This window comes from Schistocerca piceifrons, chromosome 7 (genome assembly GCF_021461385.2).
Source record: "Schistocerca piceifrons isolate TAMUIC-IGC-003096 chromosome 7, iqSchPice1.1, whole genome shotgun sequence".
NCBI lineage: Eukaryota > Metazoa > Arthropoda > Insecta > Orthoptera > Acrididae > Schistocerca > Schistocerca piceifrons.
Window position 1 is genome coordinate 366,966,673 of NC_060144.1, and position 18,184 is coordinate 366,984,856.

General features: G+C 40.4%; 1 protein-coding gene across 4 annotated transcripts in view; it reads left to right on the forward strand.

The window, feature by feature from the left end:
* Positions 1 to 18,184, forward strand: part of LOC124804600 (RNA polymerase II degradation factor 1) — a 101,183-nt gene that overhangs the window by 77,816 nt on the left and 5,183 nt on the right. For all 4 annotated transcript variants that reach the window (XM_047264793.1, XM_047264792.1, XM_047264794.1 and 1 more), the window contains 2 exons: positions 10,171 to 10,314; positions 13,320 to 14,156. In XM_047264793.1, coding sequence (XP_047120749.1) covers positions 10,171 to 10,314; positions 13,320 to 14,156 — 981 coding nt within the window. The remainder of the gene's footprint in view (positions 1 to 10,170; positions 10,315 to 13,319; positions 14,157 to 18,184) is intronic.

Below are 18,184 nucleotides of genomic sequence, written 5' to 3' on the forward strand. Positions count from 1 at the left end.
CCGGACACCCCAAAAACATATGTTTTTCATATTAGGTGCATTGTGGTGCCACATGCTGCCAGTACTCCATATCAGCGACCTCTGTAGTGACTAGACACCATGAGAGAGCAGAATGGGGTGCTTCGCGGAACTCATGGACTTCGAACGTGGTCAGGTGATTGGGTGTCACTTGCGTCATATGTCTGTACACGAGATTTTCACACTCCTAAACATCCATAGCTCCACTGTTTCCAATGTGATATTGAAGTGGAAACTAGAAGGGACACGTACAGCACAAAAGTGTACAGGCCGAACTCGCCTGTTGACTGACAGAGACCGCCGACAGTTGAAGAGGATCGTAATGTGTAATAGGTAGACATCTATCCAGGCCATCACACAGGAATTCCAAACTGCATCAGGGTCCCCTGAGGTTATGAGAGATATAAGATCTAGCCATAATCCATGGGTGGCACTGAAATTCTACTGTTTCTAGGCTGAGGAAGAAAATTTTGGATGTGGATAGTCTTGTTTCTTTACACAAGTTTTGAAACTTATAGGCCAATTATTAAATAACTTCTTCACAAAACAGTATTCTACACAACGGGTAATCCAAATTATGTTGTACTATTTTAAACAGACTGGCCTTGTATCCGTGATGGTGAAGGTTCCAATTTCTATATAACCATCTTGATTTTGGTTGTTTTCCATGGTTTCCATAAATTACTTCAAACTAATGTCAGGATGTTTCCTATTATAAGGTCACAGTTAACTATCTGTTCAATCTTGTGTAACTAGTCCTGCAAATCAGGAGGACTGCACTGCACCATTTCAACAACGTGATGCTATTGCACATGTTCTTGAACTACATGTTCAGAAGGAAAATGGGAACTTGAAAGAGTATCTTGTTTCACGTAATGTGCTGAAAACTCTGATAGGAATTCGGCGTGTAAGAAAGCACTGACGGCATTCTTCGGCGGCAGCAGCAGGAGCACTAACATCACAGAAGCTATAAACATACACCATATCTGCATATCCTTCATTAGTGTAGATTTGCTGCATTTTAGCCAGTATGTGTACAAACACTGTTAACCATTGCTTCTCTCTGATACTCTCTCATCCCTCACACCATTTCATTTGCAACACATCATCAACAACTGCATGTTCACTGGCAGAAAGACACACCAAGCAAAGAGGCTGAAAGCAGAAAGGTAGTTCAGGCAAGAATAAAATGTTTAAAAGATTGGGTGACTAAAACACACACATCTGCACCACTAGCCCCAAAACAAATGTCGATTAAATATGTTTGGTATCGAAAACTATTTGGAGTAGGACATATGTACATATGATGTTTTTTGCTGCAAATGAGTGGTCCTGTTGTATCTCTGAATATTGACCATTCCTTCTGGGACAGCCTCTGTATATATTATTTCAAAATGCGATGCTACATGCACAAACAGTTGACATCAGGACCTCGGCTACAGTGATGTCCTTTATTTTGTTACTGCAACTTCCAATATGCTTGCATGAAAAGTTGAGTTGATATCCCTCCAACATGAATGAAATGTTGAGCTCAGAAAGAGTATAAGATGTTTGTAATATTGTTTGTGGAGATTTAGAGTAACTTATCCAGTATAGATTGAGTGACTTTGCCAGAAAGGAAAAAAAGAAGACATTGTAGTACAAAAGTGTGATGTAAATTGTCAGAGATGTGGTGTTGTTGTTGTTTACTTGCATTATTTTTCAATTTAAACTTCTGCTCTGTGTTATCTAAGTAATCTTCACTGTTCATGACGCTCTGCTGAAAAGTAATGCATCTGAATTTTTTATTTGCAGCCGTTTAAGCTTTTTAAGTAAAACAAACTTTACTAACATTCAACATCTTTATTCTTCATGCCTACATATTTATTTCTCAACATTATGACCGTGGGGACAAAAACATCCAATGTGATACCAGTTTGTTGTTAATGTCACTGTAGAATGTTTGACTTTGTTGACAGAGCCACAACCTCACCTCTGCTTGCATTGCTTCGTCTTTAACAAAGTGAAGTTCCTTGAAGGTGTTCTGTAAGTTTTGGAAACAAATGAAAATCGCTTTGTGCCATGTTGGGACTGTACGGAGGATGATCGATGCCAGTCAGCCCAGGACTTTGGATTAGTGCAGATATCGCAGCGCTCTTGCATGGTCTTGGATTGTCATTCTGAAGGAGAGGGCGTCCCATATGTGAACGAACTCTTTGAATTTGTGCTTTCAGTTTTCTGATGGTCTTGCAGTACCTTAGAATTTATTGTGGTGCCTTTAGGCATGACTTCTGTATGCACCACACCTTGAAATCCCAGAACACTGTGAGCTTGATTTTGCGTGATAATAGCATGGTCTTGAATTTTTTTGGTGTAGGTGATTCTTTGTGGTGGAACTCCATTGAAGCTTTCTTGTTCTTGGAATCAAAATGGTGACACCAGCTTTTATCACCTGTCACAATGTTGAACCCATCACCTGAAGGCTCAAAATGCAAAAGAAGTTGTTGACAGATGTCCAATCTCCTCTGTTTCATGTTGGGATTGAGCGTTCGAGACACCTATCTTGTACGCACTTTTCTGTACTCCATTTCTGCGATTATGACCTGTACATGCACTTTTGTTATGCCAGTCATGCCTAAAAGCTTTGTGTGTGTTATCCAGTGATGTTCTGTGACAAGTTCATGAGCCCAATTCTGCTGAATCTCATTGATTGCCTTATACAATCTACTTTCCAGCTTTGTCACATACGATGAGGCTGTCACCTATGATGAGGTTAGCAACACTGTTTCTTTGCTCGATTGCAGTACTTTGTTTCTTACACACTGACATAGTTACATTAAACACCGCCATTTTACAGACTAAAATTCAGATCCCTCTAGCCCCCGAGGATTTAACTTGTATCAGTGAAGTGGGAAAGTTGACCTAACGATATGCATGACATGTAATACCACAACCGATCTTGAGAACAGGATGAAAAATTCAGGGGAATTGTTTTTCAGTATGCCCTCGTAGAATGAATTGATTTATAAGTACTCATTGACAACATCTTAAATAAGGTTGATTTAGACATCTCTTAAATCTGCTTGGGGAATGAATTGCAAAATCTTGTGCTTCAAGAGAAAATTCTGTTTTGAGTTTTATGTTTATTGTGTCTTGGTAAATTTAAGTTCAGTCCAGATATTTTGTTCCATGGTCATGAACAGAGCTGTTTGTCCAGTAATTATCGAGGTAATCTTTAATATGCTTTACTGATTGTTAAATGAATTCACATGGTGTAGCTTTAATCCCCAATGCTTTGAGCAGATTACAATGAGCACTTATTCAAAGATAAGAACTGAGCATACTCATGGATAGTATGCAACTAAGATACTGACTGTTACTTAATGACGACAGAATCCGTAAGTGCATAACATGCTGCTGAAATTCTGTTTGCAAGTATCTTTGTGTGTGACACTACATCAACCAAGAATAAATATTCATACCTAGAAATTCCACATTTACTACACAATCTGCAGAGGTACCATCTACATCTAATTTAACAATGTTGCTTTCTGTCTTCAACACAAAATTCATGGTATTTGTTTTCTTTATGTCCAGTGTAACTTCATTGGGTATAGACCAATTGTAAACTTCCTTGACAATTCTATTTGCACCCACTGCAAGGAGTTGCCTGTTTTCTCAATTAATGTAATATTGTGTCAACGAAGGTAATTTTTTCCCCTTGATTAACACAATTAAGAAGTATAGTGTGGAGAGTTCTAGCAGAATGTAAAAATAATTTGGGAGTAAAGTAGAGCACTCGCAGAATAGCAGAGGTGTTGCGTCATCAACAAGCACCCACGAAACATAAAGAAAACTTTTGAACTTAATCCTTTGATGACAGGGTGTATATGACCTGGGAGATCCGGGAAAAACCCGGGAATTTTTTCATCCGGGAGAAAACTGGGAAAAACCCGGGAATTGTTTAGAATTCCGGGAATTTTTCATTGTTTTAGCTTTCAGTTAAATTTTTGTGATTCTGAATGGTAAGAACCAATACTCTAACAAAGGATATTACTGTATCCCGCTACTGCAGAATAATACTGCAGCAACAAAACATGAACGAGAGAAAAAAGAAAACGAAGATAAAACTTAAGTTGCAAAGGAAATGCACCGTATACAAAAACAAAACAGTGCTCATACAAGCGTCTGCCAACAGCAAAGTGTGTCAAAGGCTTTAGGAAGACTATGCAAAGGTGTATAACAACAAACTGCCTCCGATGAACGTGACGTGACAACTGTTTAAATTAGATTCGTTTGAGCTGTTGCGGGCGGGCTCTTGAGCATGCACAGTTGAGTCGCGTATGAGTTGTACCTTCTCCCGCTTCTGGTTCCAGAAGTGTGGCTGGGCGCCACTGCTTAATATTGCTTCGGTTCGGAAATATAGTAAATCTGGGGATGATGCACAGAGCAGTCTTGAGTTGTGGTGGGGAGGTGGGCAGCGTCCACGTGACCTGTGTTTACGTTCAGTGATTTTGTTGTTTCCTCTTCGTTTATGGCTCTCACGTTAAATGATAACAAAACGGATTTTTGTGGCCGGGAGCTATCAAGTGAATTAAAATTCGTCCGCATAATTACGGAAGGCTAAAATGTGTTATTAGTTTCAGATTTTATTTCCACCTTCCTGACAGAACAATGAAGTTATTTTTGCCGGTTTGCTAAAGAGATTTGGCTTTTATTAAATCTTTTCTGCTGAGGCAATCAGTTTATTTGAAACGAAGCGTTTAATTTCACACTATTGGCTAGTTTCAACTGTTCGCTGCATTTCAAGTGCACATATGGCATTATGCCATAATAAAGAACCAAACATGAGATAATACAGTACTGGTACTCCAAGAAAATGTACATACGAATTATCCGTTTTAGTATGGTTCACGAAATTTCGACGCTCTTGACGTATCATCTTATGTATTGTTTCTTTAATGCCATACGTAAGATCTTTTAATGTTTTACATGTACGAACATATGGGCTTCCTGCGTCATCGTAGCTGCGCAAGCGCGGTGATGCCTGTTATTTGGCGTTCTCTTGCAACTGCTGAAACGAACCTAATTCTAACAGGTCGCGGGAAAATATTGCGAATGGTGGTTTGAAAAGCGTTGCATTCAAAGCAGATTTCCTTTTTATGCAAGATAAACTATGTGTGAGAATGTATGATGAATTTCTTAAATCACAAAGCGTTTGTCTCTCATTTAAAAATCAACTCTTTGAGGACGACCATTTAGAAGAATTTCCAGCCCAAAAGATCAGACATTTACGTCATTTTACTGGCACATTTGTGTGATGTATCTTAAACTGTAACACACGCAAAAAAGATCAACATTATATGTGGAAGCTTAACTTTTCTTCCATCTTATTATTCTTCGAGACCAGTATTATATGTGAATGTATATTAATTTACACCATTAACTTTTCTTATTTGTGTGTTCGCGTTACTTAAGAGTGATCTTGCTATTGGCTCACATCATCATGTGTCCTATGCTGCCGTCAGCTGGCGAGATCATGTGACAGAAGCTATGACTGTCTTACAAAAGCGCATCGCAATCTCGATTTCAATGTTTCGGAAAGTAACATGCGGTGTTTGGTGTAATTCAAATTTATACCTTCGTAATACGAAAATATGCAGCGCACATGTTGCTGCACATCAAAGGTCTTTCAAAACGTGTTTTCGGGACTCTTGAGTCTCGTTTCCTAAAGTGCTGGAAAATTCCACTCCTGCATATAAAACCATAGGCCTGATGAGTTTTACAGTGCCGAGGAAGAGTATACTGTCACTTAACACGGAAAAAGTGTATTTTCATCCGGGAAATCTGGGAAAAATTGGGGAATTTGTTTTCCTTGTCCACGTATACACCCTGGATGAGCTACAGTACATACAAGTGCAACCCCCCCCCCCCCACACACACACACACACACACACACACACACACACACAAAATGAGGTAGTATGTTTGAATCTGAAGAATGTGGGAAAGGCAGTGTTAGATTGCAGCAAGGCCAAGAGCAGTAGGGGGGGGGGGGGGGAATGAAAGAGAGAGAGAGAGAGAGACTGTGCTCCTTCGTTGTACTGGTTGACTGGTAGGCAACACAAAGATGGGATTGCATTTCAGTATATGGGTTGTGTCGGGTGGAGCTGGTAGACGGAGAGAGAGGTGGGAGGCAGGAAGTTGTGTTGGGGATGGGTAGCTAGTGGCTCAAAGGGAGGCAGCAGGTTTGCTGGACAAAAATGCAGGATGCAGGGGTGACAGTTGTATGTGCTGAATGCGTAACGGGTGGGTACTGGCAACAGAACGTGAAGAACCTAGTAATTATCAACCAGCAATTTGAAGCGTGAAGCATGATGAAGATGATGTGCCACAGGGTGGTCAGTGTTGTTCTTGGCCACAGTTTGGCAGTGGGCATTCATTCCGATGGATAGCTCATTGGTTGTCATGTGGACATGGAGAGCTGTACAGTGGTTGCAGCGGAGTTGGTATATAAAATGGTTACTTTCATATATGACCCTGCCTCCGATGGGATAGAATAAGTGTATGACAGGACTGGAGTAGGAAGTTTGGAGTGATGGATAGGGCAAGTCTTGTAACTAGGTACTCCATAGGGATTTGATCCCTGTGACAAGGGGTTGGAAGTGGGAGCGTCAGAGGGGTGGACCAGTATGTTGCAAGGGTTAGGAGGATGATGGAATACCACTTTTGGAGGGGTGTCAGAGATCTTGCGTAGGATGACTCATTTCCAGGCTTGATAGATAATCAAAGCCCTGACAAAGGACATGCTTAAATTTCTCTAGTCCAGGGTGATATGGTGTGATGATGGGGACCCTTTTTTTTAATTTTTTCTTAGAGGTGGTGGGAGTATTAGGTATGTGTGAGGATATGGCATGGATAAACTGTTTGCGAACTGTGTTGGAGGGGGGGGGGGGGGGGGGTGCCTGCATGTGAAGTCCTTCATTAGCTTCAGCATACCGAGCATGCAAATTCTCATTGATGTGAATACAATGTCCTCAAGTGGCCAGGCTATCTGGGAGTGATATTTGGTGTTAGTGGGATGACAGCTGTCAAAATGCAGGTAGGATTTTAATATGGGGAGAGAGGTGAATGCAGCCGTTAGATGTGGAAGTCATCATTCAGAAAGGTTGCATGTTGGGTTGAGAGAGACCAGGTGAAGTGGATGGGGAACAGGGTGTTGTTATGGAGAAATGAGCATAAGGTGTCTTGGCTTTAAGTCCAGATCATGAAGATATCATCAGTGAACTTGAACCCAAGGGCTCTCCCATTTTGAGAAGCTGGGAAGGTTTTCTATAGATGGCCCATAAAACTTCGGCATAGGAGGGTGCAATGCTGATGTCCAGGGCTGTGCTTCATCGATTTGTTTATATACCTTCCCCTCAAAGGAGAAGTGGTTGTGTTCAAGGAAATAATTTGTAAGATGTACAACTAATGAGGTAGTATGTTTGAATCTGAAAGGTGTGGGAGAGGTAGCGTTAGATTGCGGCAAGGCCAAGAGTGTAAGGGGTGTTGGTGTATAGGGATGTGGCATCAACAGCGAAGAGTAGGGGTCCAGGTGGTAAAAGAAGTGTGAGTATGGTGGGGAGTCGGTGAAGGAAATGTTTAGTTTCTTTGATGTGAAGACTAGGCTTCGGGCAGTTGGTTGGAGGTATTGGTGAACAAGAACAGAAATTCTTTATGTGGGAGCACAATAACCAGCTTCAATGTGGTGTCCAGGATTGTTGGGTTTACGGATTTTGGGTAGCATTTAGAAGATGGAGTGTGGGTTGTGGTTGGGATAGGGAGTTAACAGTTGGCAGAAGCCTTCTGTCAGGTAGTCAGTGCGATTCATCGCAACAGTGGCAGAGACTTTATCTGCAGGAAGAATGATAGGTCAGAGTTTGTTTTGAGATGATGTATGGCTGTCCTTTCTCCCACCTTGAAGCATCACTATCCATCAACATGTATCCTGCCCACAGTGAACCCCCTTGTCAACCATTTCAGTGCCCAGACCCTACCTAGCTGATCTTCACAATTTTCCATGTCCTCTAAAACTCTCTTACCAACACTCCACAAAACTCATAACCCGAACAAACCCAAAACACTGCTGTTACTTTCCACCAAAAAACCTCAGTCATAGAAGTTTGTCTTGTCCAAAGGCTTTACATTCTGCTCTACACCCAAGTTTAACCATGTTGCACTTGCTAAAGACCTATGCTCCTTCTACCATCCCCTACAGTAGAAACACTTCTTTGCTGCCAATCCCACCAACCAAAGCCAAGCTAATCCTAACATTTAACCTTGCCTTTCCCAGTTCATATCACCATCCAACTACGAACCCCCCACCCCACTGAATCATTCCTTGGTCACTTTTAACACCAATTTGGTCTCACCATCCTTCCTCAAGTCCCCTTCTGAGAACACTAACCTCTCAACAGAAGAAAGGACAGCTATTCATAATCCCAACATAGATCGTGATCTAACCATCCTCTCTGGATACAAGGGCTCCACCACTGCCATGATGAATTGCAGTGGGTACCTGACAGAAGGCTTCCCCCTGCAAAATCCTCCATAATGATACCATCACAGAACTACAACTTAACCTCCAATGCTTTGGTCCATCCCAGAACCTCTCCCCTGAGTCCATCTCCCTCTTCACCCTAACAACATTCCATTCACACACACACACACACACACACACACACGCACGCACACACCTTCTACATGCTACCCAAAATCAACAAACCGAATAATCCTGGATGCCCCGTGGTAGCTGGTTAATGTGCTCCTACCAAAAGAATTTCAGCTCTTGTTAACCAACACCTCCAGTCAATTGAATAAAGTGTAGCCTCCCACATGATCTGGACTCAGGGCCAAGACACCCTATCCTCATTCCTCCATGACCTCGATACCTTCTCTTTCACCTGCTTCGCATGGTCTTCCTCAACCCAACGTGCCTCCTTTCTGGATGTTGGCCTCCACCTCTCTGATGACTCCATCCGTACCTTTGCCCATATTAAAACCCAGCTGCATTTTGACAGCTGTCACCCCTTCCACACCAAAAAGTCACTCCCGTATGGACTGGCCACCAGAGGACAAAAAATTTTGGAATTATGTGAACAATATTCTTCACCAGTGCCTTATCTATCATAGTACATGGAAATGAGGGACATCCTCCCACCATGTCTAGAGTGGCCTTCTATCACCCACCCAACTGACATAGCTTCCTAGCCCATCCCTATACCCCACTCCCACTCCAAACCCCTTCCCACAAGGGTCATATTCTTATGGAAGACCCCGTGCAAGACCCATTCATTCCAACCCTCACCATCATCACTTCCTACTCCAGTCCTGCCACAGACTTACCCTATCCCATCAGAGCGGGCCACATGTGAAAGCAAGCATGTCATATACCAACTCTTCTGCAATCACTGCACAGTGTTTTATGTCTGTATGACAACAAACCAACTGTCCACCAGAATGAATGGCTACTGCCAAACTATGGCCAACAACTAACATGATCACCCTGCAGCATAACATGCAGCTGGACACAACATACTAGATATAATGGATGCTTTGCAACCAGTGCCATCTGGATCCTCCCCTCCACCATTACTTTTTCTGAACTATGCTAATGGGAATCACCCTCGCAACACATCATTCGCTCCTGCAACCTTCGTGGCCAAAACCTCCACTATCCAACTGTCCCCACACACTCCATTCAACAGTTTCCCTTTCTTCTGTCATGTCATACCCTTCTAATTCACACCTTCATGTCACCTGCATTGTGTGCTTCATTGTTACAGGCTCCGATACCAGTGTATCACGAACCTGCTGCCTCCCTCCACACTGTGAGTTACCTATCACCAAACCCTCTTCCTACCTCCCATCTCCCTCTCCTTCTCCCTCTCTGCCTCGTGAATGAAACAATCTCTACTCCACCCCACCCCAGTACATTTGCCGAAATTCAATCCCGGCATTGTGCGCCCAGCCAGTACCATGTAGGGGTGCAGGAGTGTGTGTGTGTGTGTGTGTGTGTGTGTGTGTGTGTGTGTGTGTGTGTGAGACTTTCTTGGCAACATGTAAAAATAAATAAATTATTGCAGATGAACTTTACTGATCTCACTATTAAAAGTAGACATGTTTTTGTAGCATTGTGTGCGTGCTGTGGATGATGAAACCTTCCAACGTATGGTGGAACGTCAGTATGAACAGCTTCGCAAGGAACGCATGAAGACGGAAGAGGCACCTCCAACTGCTGAAAACACAACAGAAGATTCTCAGCCTAAACCTGAGGTAAATAATTGCTTTTAATTATGTGAAATGATTTTGTATTTTGAGTTGCAGTGCAAATTGTTGCATATTCTGTTTGCTAGTTGTCTTGTTTTGCTTCTTTTGTTCTGAATTGCATCAATTTATAATTTCTGTAGCTTCCATTTTCACAGTGTAGCATATAAAATACACACAATAATAATTTTTAATCTAGACAATGCTTGTTAAAGATGAAATTGCCCAGAGCTGCAGTTTTATACTTCATGTTTTAGTGCATACCACAGTGTTATGCATTTCACACCATATATTTCATTGCTCTACCTGCACAGATTTCATGAAATTGTTTTCTCTATCACTCTTCATTTTCTGCCATTTAAACTATTTTACTCACAAAGATGTGAATTCAAATTTTTAAAAAGTTCAGGCATAAAGTAGTATTGAAAATAACACTATTGTGAAAAGGATAGTTTGCTACTCACCAGATAGAGAAGGCATTGAGTTCTGGACAAGCACAATGAAAAGACCACTAAATATTTAAGCTTCTGGCCAAAAGGCCTTCTTTGGAAATAGAAAGCGCGCACACATTCACAGAACCATGCACAGGCACGGCCACTGCGTCTGGATACTGTGGCCAGACTGCGGGCTCTCTTAGAGTGCGTTTACACCTGTGCACCTTACAGCTAGTCACCGTGTGACTGTGTTTGCCCCACGTGCAAGTAAAGGCACGGGTTTATGTTCATGCCTCTTTCTCAACATGTGCATGCAAGTGGTACCATTCACACCTGTGTTTACACTGGGTGCCCCATCATCTGTGTGGAGCAAGCTAGCCATACAGCTACCAGTACCTAGCCGCAAGGCACACAGGTGTAAGCACTCCTTTATTGTACCCCTCTTGCTGTACCCCAGTTATTGTAAGCTGTAGTAAGAACCATTATCTCCAACATTGGGAAATTGCACATTATAAAGAACTTTGAATTATGTTGTTTTTAAATTTATTGTTGCACCCATATAGTATGGGGAGGGGTGGGGGATGACTTGCCCCACCAATTTGTTTAGGCTGTTGTACAGCATCAGATGCCCCTCAGCCAACAAAGCACAAAGGTTAGCCTCCATGACCACAAATAACTAATAGTTGATGGGGATATTCATAATAACTGAGTATGACAAAATATAATGATATTTATAATGAGAGAAGGAAATAGTGAGAATCTGGCAGAATTCTACTTTCTTAATGGCATGTGTGTGGTTTCTAAATCTGATGAACGATGTGGTGAGTAGGATGTCATCCTACCATTTCTGATAGTTGTGCATTGTTTGACTATTAACAAAGAATGGCTGTTATTACTGCTCAACAGTAGATTGGCTGTACTATATCATGTCTGTTTAGAAGTGTGGTAGTGTATCATAACCTGTGGGCCTTGTATCCTGATCTAGCCATTCTGATTTATATCTTCAAAAATTTCTTGAAATGAATCTGGGGTAATGTCAGTGAGGTTTTCGATTTCCCTTGTTGCTAAAACTGTTGAGTCCTCATCGTCAATTGTGGGGTCCTGCCCACTTGTCGCATATAGGGTGCCTAAGGGATGCTGCAGTCTCGGAATGCTATACAATTCAAGCAAATAACATTAGTAGTTTTATTTCAATAAAGCAGACAGACAATACTTAAACTTGAAATAACAAGGGTCTCACAAGTGATGAGTGACATGCAAACAGAAGTGTTCTCCCCTATAGACAACGCCCCAACAAGCAATGGATATGGATCACTGATAACTGTTCTCGTAGTGCTCTGCTAGGCTGTGCTAATACTCTGTGAATGCTATCCACTAATATCTGGCCAAGGCTGGCAGGGACAGTGCTTGTATTCACTTCCACTAGATGCCGCTCCTGGTCAGCGCGCTATTGGCTGACAGCTTCTCACTGCTTTCTATGGTATTGCGTTCTTCATCTTCATTCCAGCACTTGTGGTTATGCCAGAACAAAAACTCGGCTAGAATTTTGCAGAAAAGTTTTGCTGAAATTCTGTGTAAATGAAGAATGTGTTGGAGCGGCGGGGGAGTAAGATACAATGTTTGTGAATGTGGTGTCACATTTCGTGCTTCTAAGTAAACTTGTTAATGACACTGAGAGCTTTTTTATTTCAGTTACAGATCCTGAATATTTGACTTTAATAGTGACAAAAGAATAAAGATCAAAGAGGGCATGTGTATATGAAAATGCACCATTACTGTCTCAAACTTGTTTTTTCATTTGTAAGAAACAATTTTACATGTAGTTATTATTATAGTTAATCAGTGAATGTGCATCAGCATTACTCTGAAACTTAAAGAGAGTTACATTTTTGGAAACTGCTCACAGCATTTTGAATATTTGTAGTTGACAATGCTCTGAAACCTTTCTTTAACTACATTATTATCACAACCTTGATCAGGACATTGTCTAAACATAAGTTAACGCACGTAGTGGAATCCAAAAGTGTGCTAATCTTGTGTTTTTATCATTTGTAAGTCATTTATCCTTTTAAGAAAGAAATTATCTCAAGTAGTCCAATTTCATTTTTCCAAAGAGACGAACTTTTATTTTAAAATATAGAAATCGAAGTCAAATCTCTGGTGCTTCAGTATCATTCATATGGATGCAACATAGATTATTAACTTATGTAACTGATTTAAGAGCACCACATTTATAGTTTTGTTAGTATTATGTGCTGCATCATTATTGAATTCTTAGTATTTGGCTGGATGCATCTTACTTTTTATTATTTATTTTCAAAGTGCTGTGCTACATGTTTCTGTTGTGACTCTGTCAGTCATCTTACTCCCAGCCCCAGATGGTTTAAGACTTTCTTTCCAGTGCCGAGTTTAGTACTTTTCTTGATTCTGTCTCTTAGTCTCATATGCTGTGTAAAGCATGTCACATAATTTTGCTTTTACTTCATTTTTCTGGTCTCTAGTCTGAAGAAATTTTGTGCACAAATCAATATATTAGTGATTTTGAAGAGAGTCTAAAGTTTTATTGCTGTCATGTTGTAGCCAATGGATGTGCAGCCAAGCAATGAACCTGAACAGCAGCAGCAAACAACACAGCCGCCGCAACAACCACCACCACCACCACCACCACCACCACCACCACTGCCGCCACAGCAGCAGCAGCAACAACAACCACCACCATTGCCACAGCAGCAGCAAACATTGCCACAACAACAGCTGCAACAGCCGCAGCTGCCACCACAACCCCAGCAGCAGCAGCAACCTCAGGCACAACAACAACAACATCCGCCACTGCAATTACAATCTCAGTTGCAACAGCAGATGCAGCATCCTCAACAGCAACACATTCTTCAACAGCAGCAACAGTTGCAGCAGCAACAGCAGGCAGCACCGCAACAAACTGAACCTGGTCCTATGGCACCAACAAAGTTGCCCTCTGAAATTACTCAATCCCCAGCACTTCCCTCTGTACCACCCCCACCTCGTAAAGTATCGACACCACCAACAGTAGGTTTACCACCGGCAATTGCAGCCCAGCAGCATACACCCCACATGCCTGCCAGTCATCCAGCAGGTCAGCCAGGGCTGCCTCCCCCTCATCAACAACCTGGAGGACCACCTGGACCACCATATCAAGGTTATCCACCACCACCACCACCAGGACCAGCTGGTAATCCAAATGCACCACAGACAGTGCCAGTACCACCTCGCCCACCACACACTCACACTGGTTATCCCCCATACCCTCAGCAGCAACCTGCTTATCAGCCATACACGCAGTATCCTCCACATCCTCATACATATTATCCTCCTTATCAATACCATATACCTCCGAGACACTATCATCCTCAACAGCATCCAGATGTGGCATCACACCAGGTACAAAATATTTAATATTATTTTCTGTCATAAACATTGAATATCTTGGAGGAGTAAATAGTCTCCCTAAAATACTGCATACAGTGCAGCATTAATTCAACTGATGTATGTGTGACATAATAATGTTTGGCATAAACAGCAGATTCTTTATTTTATTATTATGTAGGGCCATAAATAATTGCAGATTAAGCTGCACACAGCCAGAGTAAAGGGTAATGGTGCACTCTATGCTAAGTATCCTTATATTCTCATTTCAATATACTTCAACACTACACGGAGAACCTTTTATTTTGCAGTTGGCAGGATCTGTTTTTGTACTCTCTTCATATAAAATTTGGTAACTTTTTATAAGTAATCATTACGGAATACCATTCATAAACCTTGTGATCTCGGTAGCAACACCTCCACTATTACCGCCACCACAACCACCACCACCACCACCACCACCACCATAATTGACAATAGGTATTTAAAGAACGCACACCTTCCATGTCGCATAAAAACATATACATGTTGTATTTTCTCCACTGTCACGAAATGTGAATTAATAAGAAGTGAACAGGTGTAAAAACTATTAGTAATAAACATCTTGTATATTTTCAATCTGTTTCTTTTTATTTCCTATTTATTAATTCTTTCAGGGCACTTTCATATCCTTCTCATTTTAGATTTTTTTTTTTTTTAATAGATACTCACTTTACTTCCTCCCTACATGTATTGAGGGGCAATAATGTAATTTTTTTCTGCCTTTTATAGCTTTGAAAATTTGCCTCTTTTTAAGTTTTCGCTGTAAAACATTTTGGGTTCAAAATATTTAGTATATGTTTTGATTCTGTAGGATTGACTGCCCCATTTTTATGTGGTGTTTGTTTTTGCGGATGTTACTTCTTCTGAACTGCAAAGAAAAATGAAGTAAATAAATTTATTGCTCTTTGTTTATAGACGCTATCAGCAAAAAACAACAGTTGAGATAGATTCGGCCATTTTGTAGATGGCACTATGGTGACATGACTCAGCAAAATGCACTAAAATTATATATGGAATAATTGCTCACAAAAAAATCACTTAAATTTTTTTCCAGCCTTGCTCACGTTATAAATGAAACATTTTGCAGTAGTGAATGGTTCCTGTGCCTGTTGCTTCTCCCTCATATTAACTGCTTATTGAGCAAAGGAACTGAAGTGAAGAGCTGTATTTTAAAGTCGAGATAACCCAGAAAGAAGTGTGTCACATAATCAAAACACAGTTCTTCCCCTTCCGCCCAGGTATCAAAGTTTCATTCAGTGGTTGCAAAGGTGCTTTTGCAATGTTTCTGTTTCCCTGGTGGTGCATCTCAAAATTAAAAAGAAGACTTTTTCCTGATACTATAACAATATCTTTAAAAAAACTGCTTTCTCCCAAATTGTGCCTGATTATTCATCAGCAACATTTTTGATTGAAAAGTTTTAAAACGAGGCCATTGGACCAGATTTCAAGAATACTACAGGAGCAGACTATCACATTTTTTGTGACAATTTTGCCACCAGAAAACGTCAAATAAGACTGAACAGGAGAGTGGTGGCTTGTAGTAATTTTACACAATACTAGAGGAATGAACATTTTAGCAATATAAAAAATATTTCAACTCTTATAGCTAATAAATATGAAGTATGTGAGAAAAGTAATGATACAGACAGCGTTGCGAGCGATCTGGCGACACTGTGTTCATCCCTTCCAGATGCTCAGTCCATGTTTCAGCTCCATACAGCCATTACAAGATTTTTGAGAGTGCCATCAGTGAAATTGTGTTTTTGTTGTGTGTTAAAAAATGGAACATTGGAATTTAGAACAACATTGTGCAATCAAGTTTTGTATTATACTTGTTGAAAAGTTAAAACTAGCATAAGGTGCACATTCCTTATCAAGAGCACAAGGTTTTCACTGGCACATGTCTCCTTTGAAAGGCCGAGAACACCTTGAAGATGAACCTCATTCAGAGAGACCTTCAACTTCAAAAACCAACGAAAATGTCAGACATGTGCATGCTCCTGCTGTTTAACAATAAGGATGATGGTTGTTAGAAACATGCCCTTGCAAGGCTCAGAAAAGGGTGAATTGAGTGAGACCAGATGTTGCAGAGAAGTGGAGGCTGCATCATGACAATGACACTTCCACCACGGAATTTCTGACCTCAAAAGGAATTCCTGTTGCTGCACAGCTGCCCTAGTCACCAGATCTGAGTTCTTGTGACTTTTTCCTCCCTGAAATCAAAAAATGTCTCAAAAGGATGTCATTTTGGGACTCTGGAGAGTATTCAAAAGAACATGACTGACATGTAAAGGCCACATCAGTTGAAGCCCTTCAGTGCTGCTACCAAGTGGAAACGATGACTGAAAAGGAACTACTTTTAAGGGACAATATTGTTGTTTGAAAAAAATAGACACTTTGATAGATAAAAAATCGGTCTCGTTACTTTTCTTGCACACCTTGCAAATACAACTATTAAAGGAAGCTTTCACTACTCCCAAGTGTGTATATAAGGTATTGTGGTTTCATCTTAATACATTGATTAGTCCTGTGTTGTTAAAGGATGAAGGAGGGGAATCATAATCTGAACAGTTATGAAGTATTCATTTGGCTTTCGAAGCTAATCACAACTTATCTTAGTGAACGTCATTCTGCACAGGAAGTGATGAAAATAATTTGAGGAAATATTATCTATATATGTTGCAAAATAACTGTATAACTGTTCATTTTGTAACTTTGTTAACAAGTCCTAACTATGTTCTAAACTACTGCAAGTGACACGTACACAGTGTTTTATGTAACTGTGTGTGTCTCTCTTCTTACTGTTACTGTTGTTAGGTGGGAGGCCTACCTTATACATCACACAGTTCAACACAGCCATTACTTGGCATTATATTGTTTCCAGGTTAATCTCAATTTCCTTCTAATCTTTTTTTTGTCTGTATAATTAATCAAAGTTGTTACTTTCCTACTTGTAAGGCTTTTAAGAAATTGTGCTTGTGATGATGTTATTGAACTCACATGCTTAAACCGCCAACCATAAAAAACAGTAGCTTTATTTATTGCTTGATTCTGTAGCTTCTCGCAGAAATAAAGCAATCACTATATTTTATTTCACTCTAGATGAGCCAATAGATGAAGGATGTGTAAAATATGTGAAAGATTAAAACTAAATAACCAAATTGAAGTTTCAGGCAGGATGCTAAGGTAACCAAAGTGAATTAAAAAAATAACAACAAACATGTTATTCATTTTAGATATGACAGAAACTCTTGGTTCCTGTATGTCTTTCTATGTCAAGAGTGATCTGGAATACAATCCTGGCTCTGATTTACATTTTCACCCTATTGAAACAACAGTGCAAAGTTTGATTGGAAAGGGGGAGGGGATAATTTGGTAACTAGATAATGTGTATCCCTTCCTTATTCTACTGATGAACATTGCACAGAATGGAATTGTACGTGGATCCCAGATACTTTAACATTACAAAAAGTGGAATGTGGGGAAAGCATACTGAGGGAGGGAAGATCTGTCCAGACTGTTTTCTGATAATACTAGAATATTTTAAAATGACCTTGCATGTGACGCACAGTTCCTTCTTTTTATTGCCTCCGTTTGTTATTGACATATGCGTGTTTTTTTTTTAATAACTATTTTGTTTCAAACATATGCTCTCACCATGAATTACACAGGTATTATTTAAATCTATGAACTTATTTTGACTTACCAAGGTAGCAATACTTATAAATGTATTGTAGGTATGTCCTATCGTAGATAATTTACAGGTCCCCAATATAATCAGACAAATGCTCCTTTGGTTTTTGCCTTTCCAAGGCAGCAGTATTAGGGCCATGTTTTGCGTTTCACACAAAAATGTCTGACTATTGTTATCATTTCAAGTCTTACGTAACTCATTTTGTGGTCAAACAGTAGGTCTATGCACAATAAATTGCATTTGTACTTTTTTGACACTAGAGATTATTGCGAGTTACTATTTGTCTTACATTGCTCCATGGTGAAAA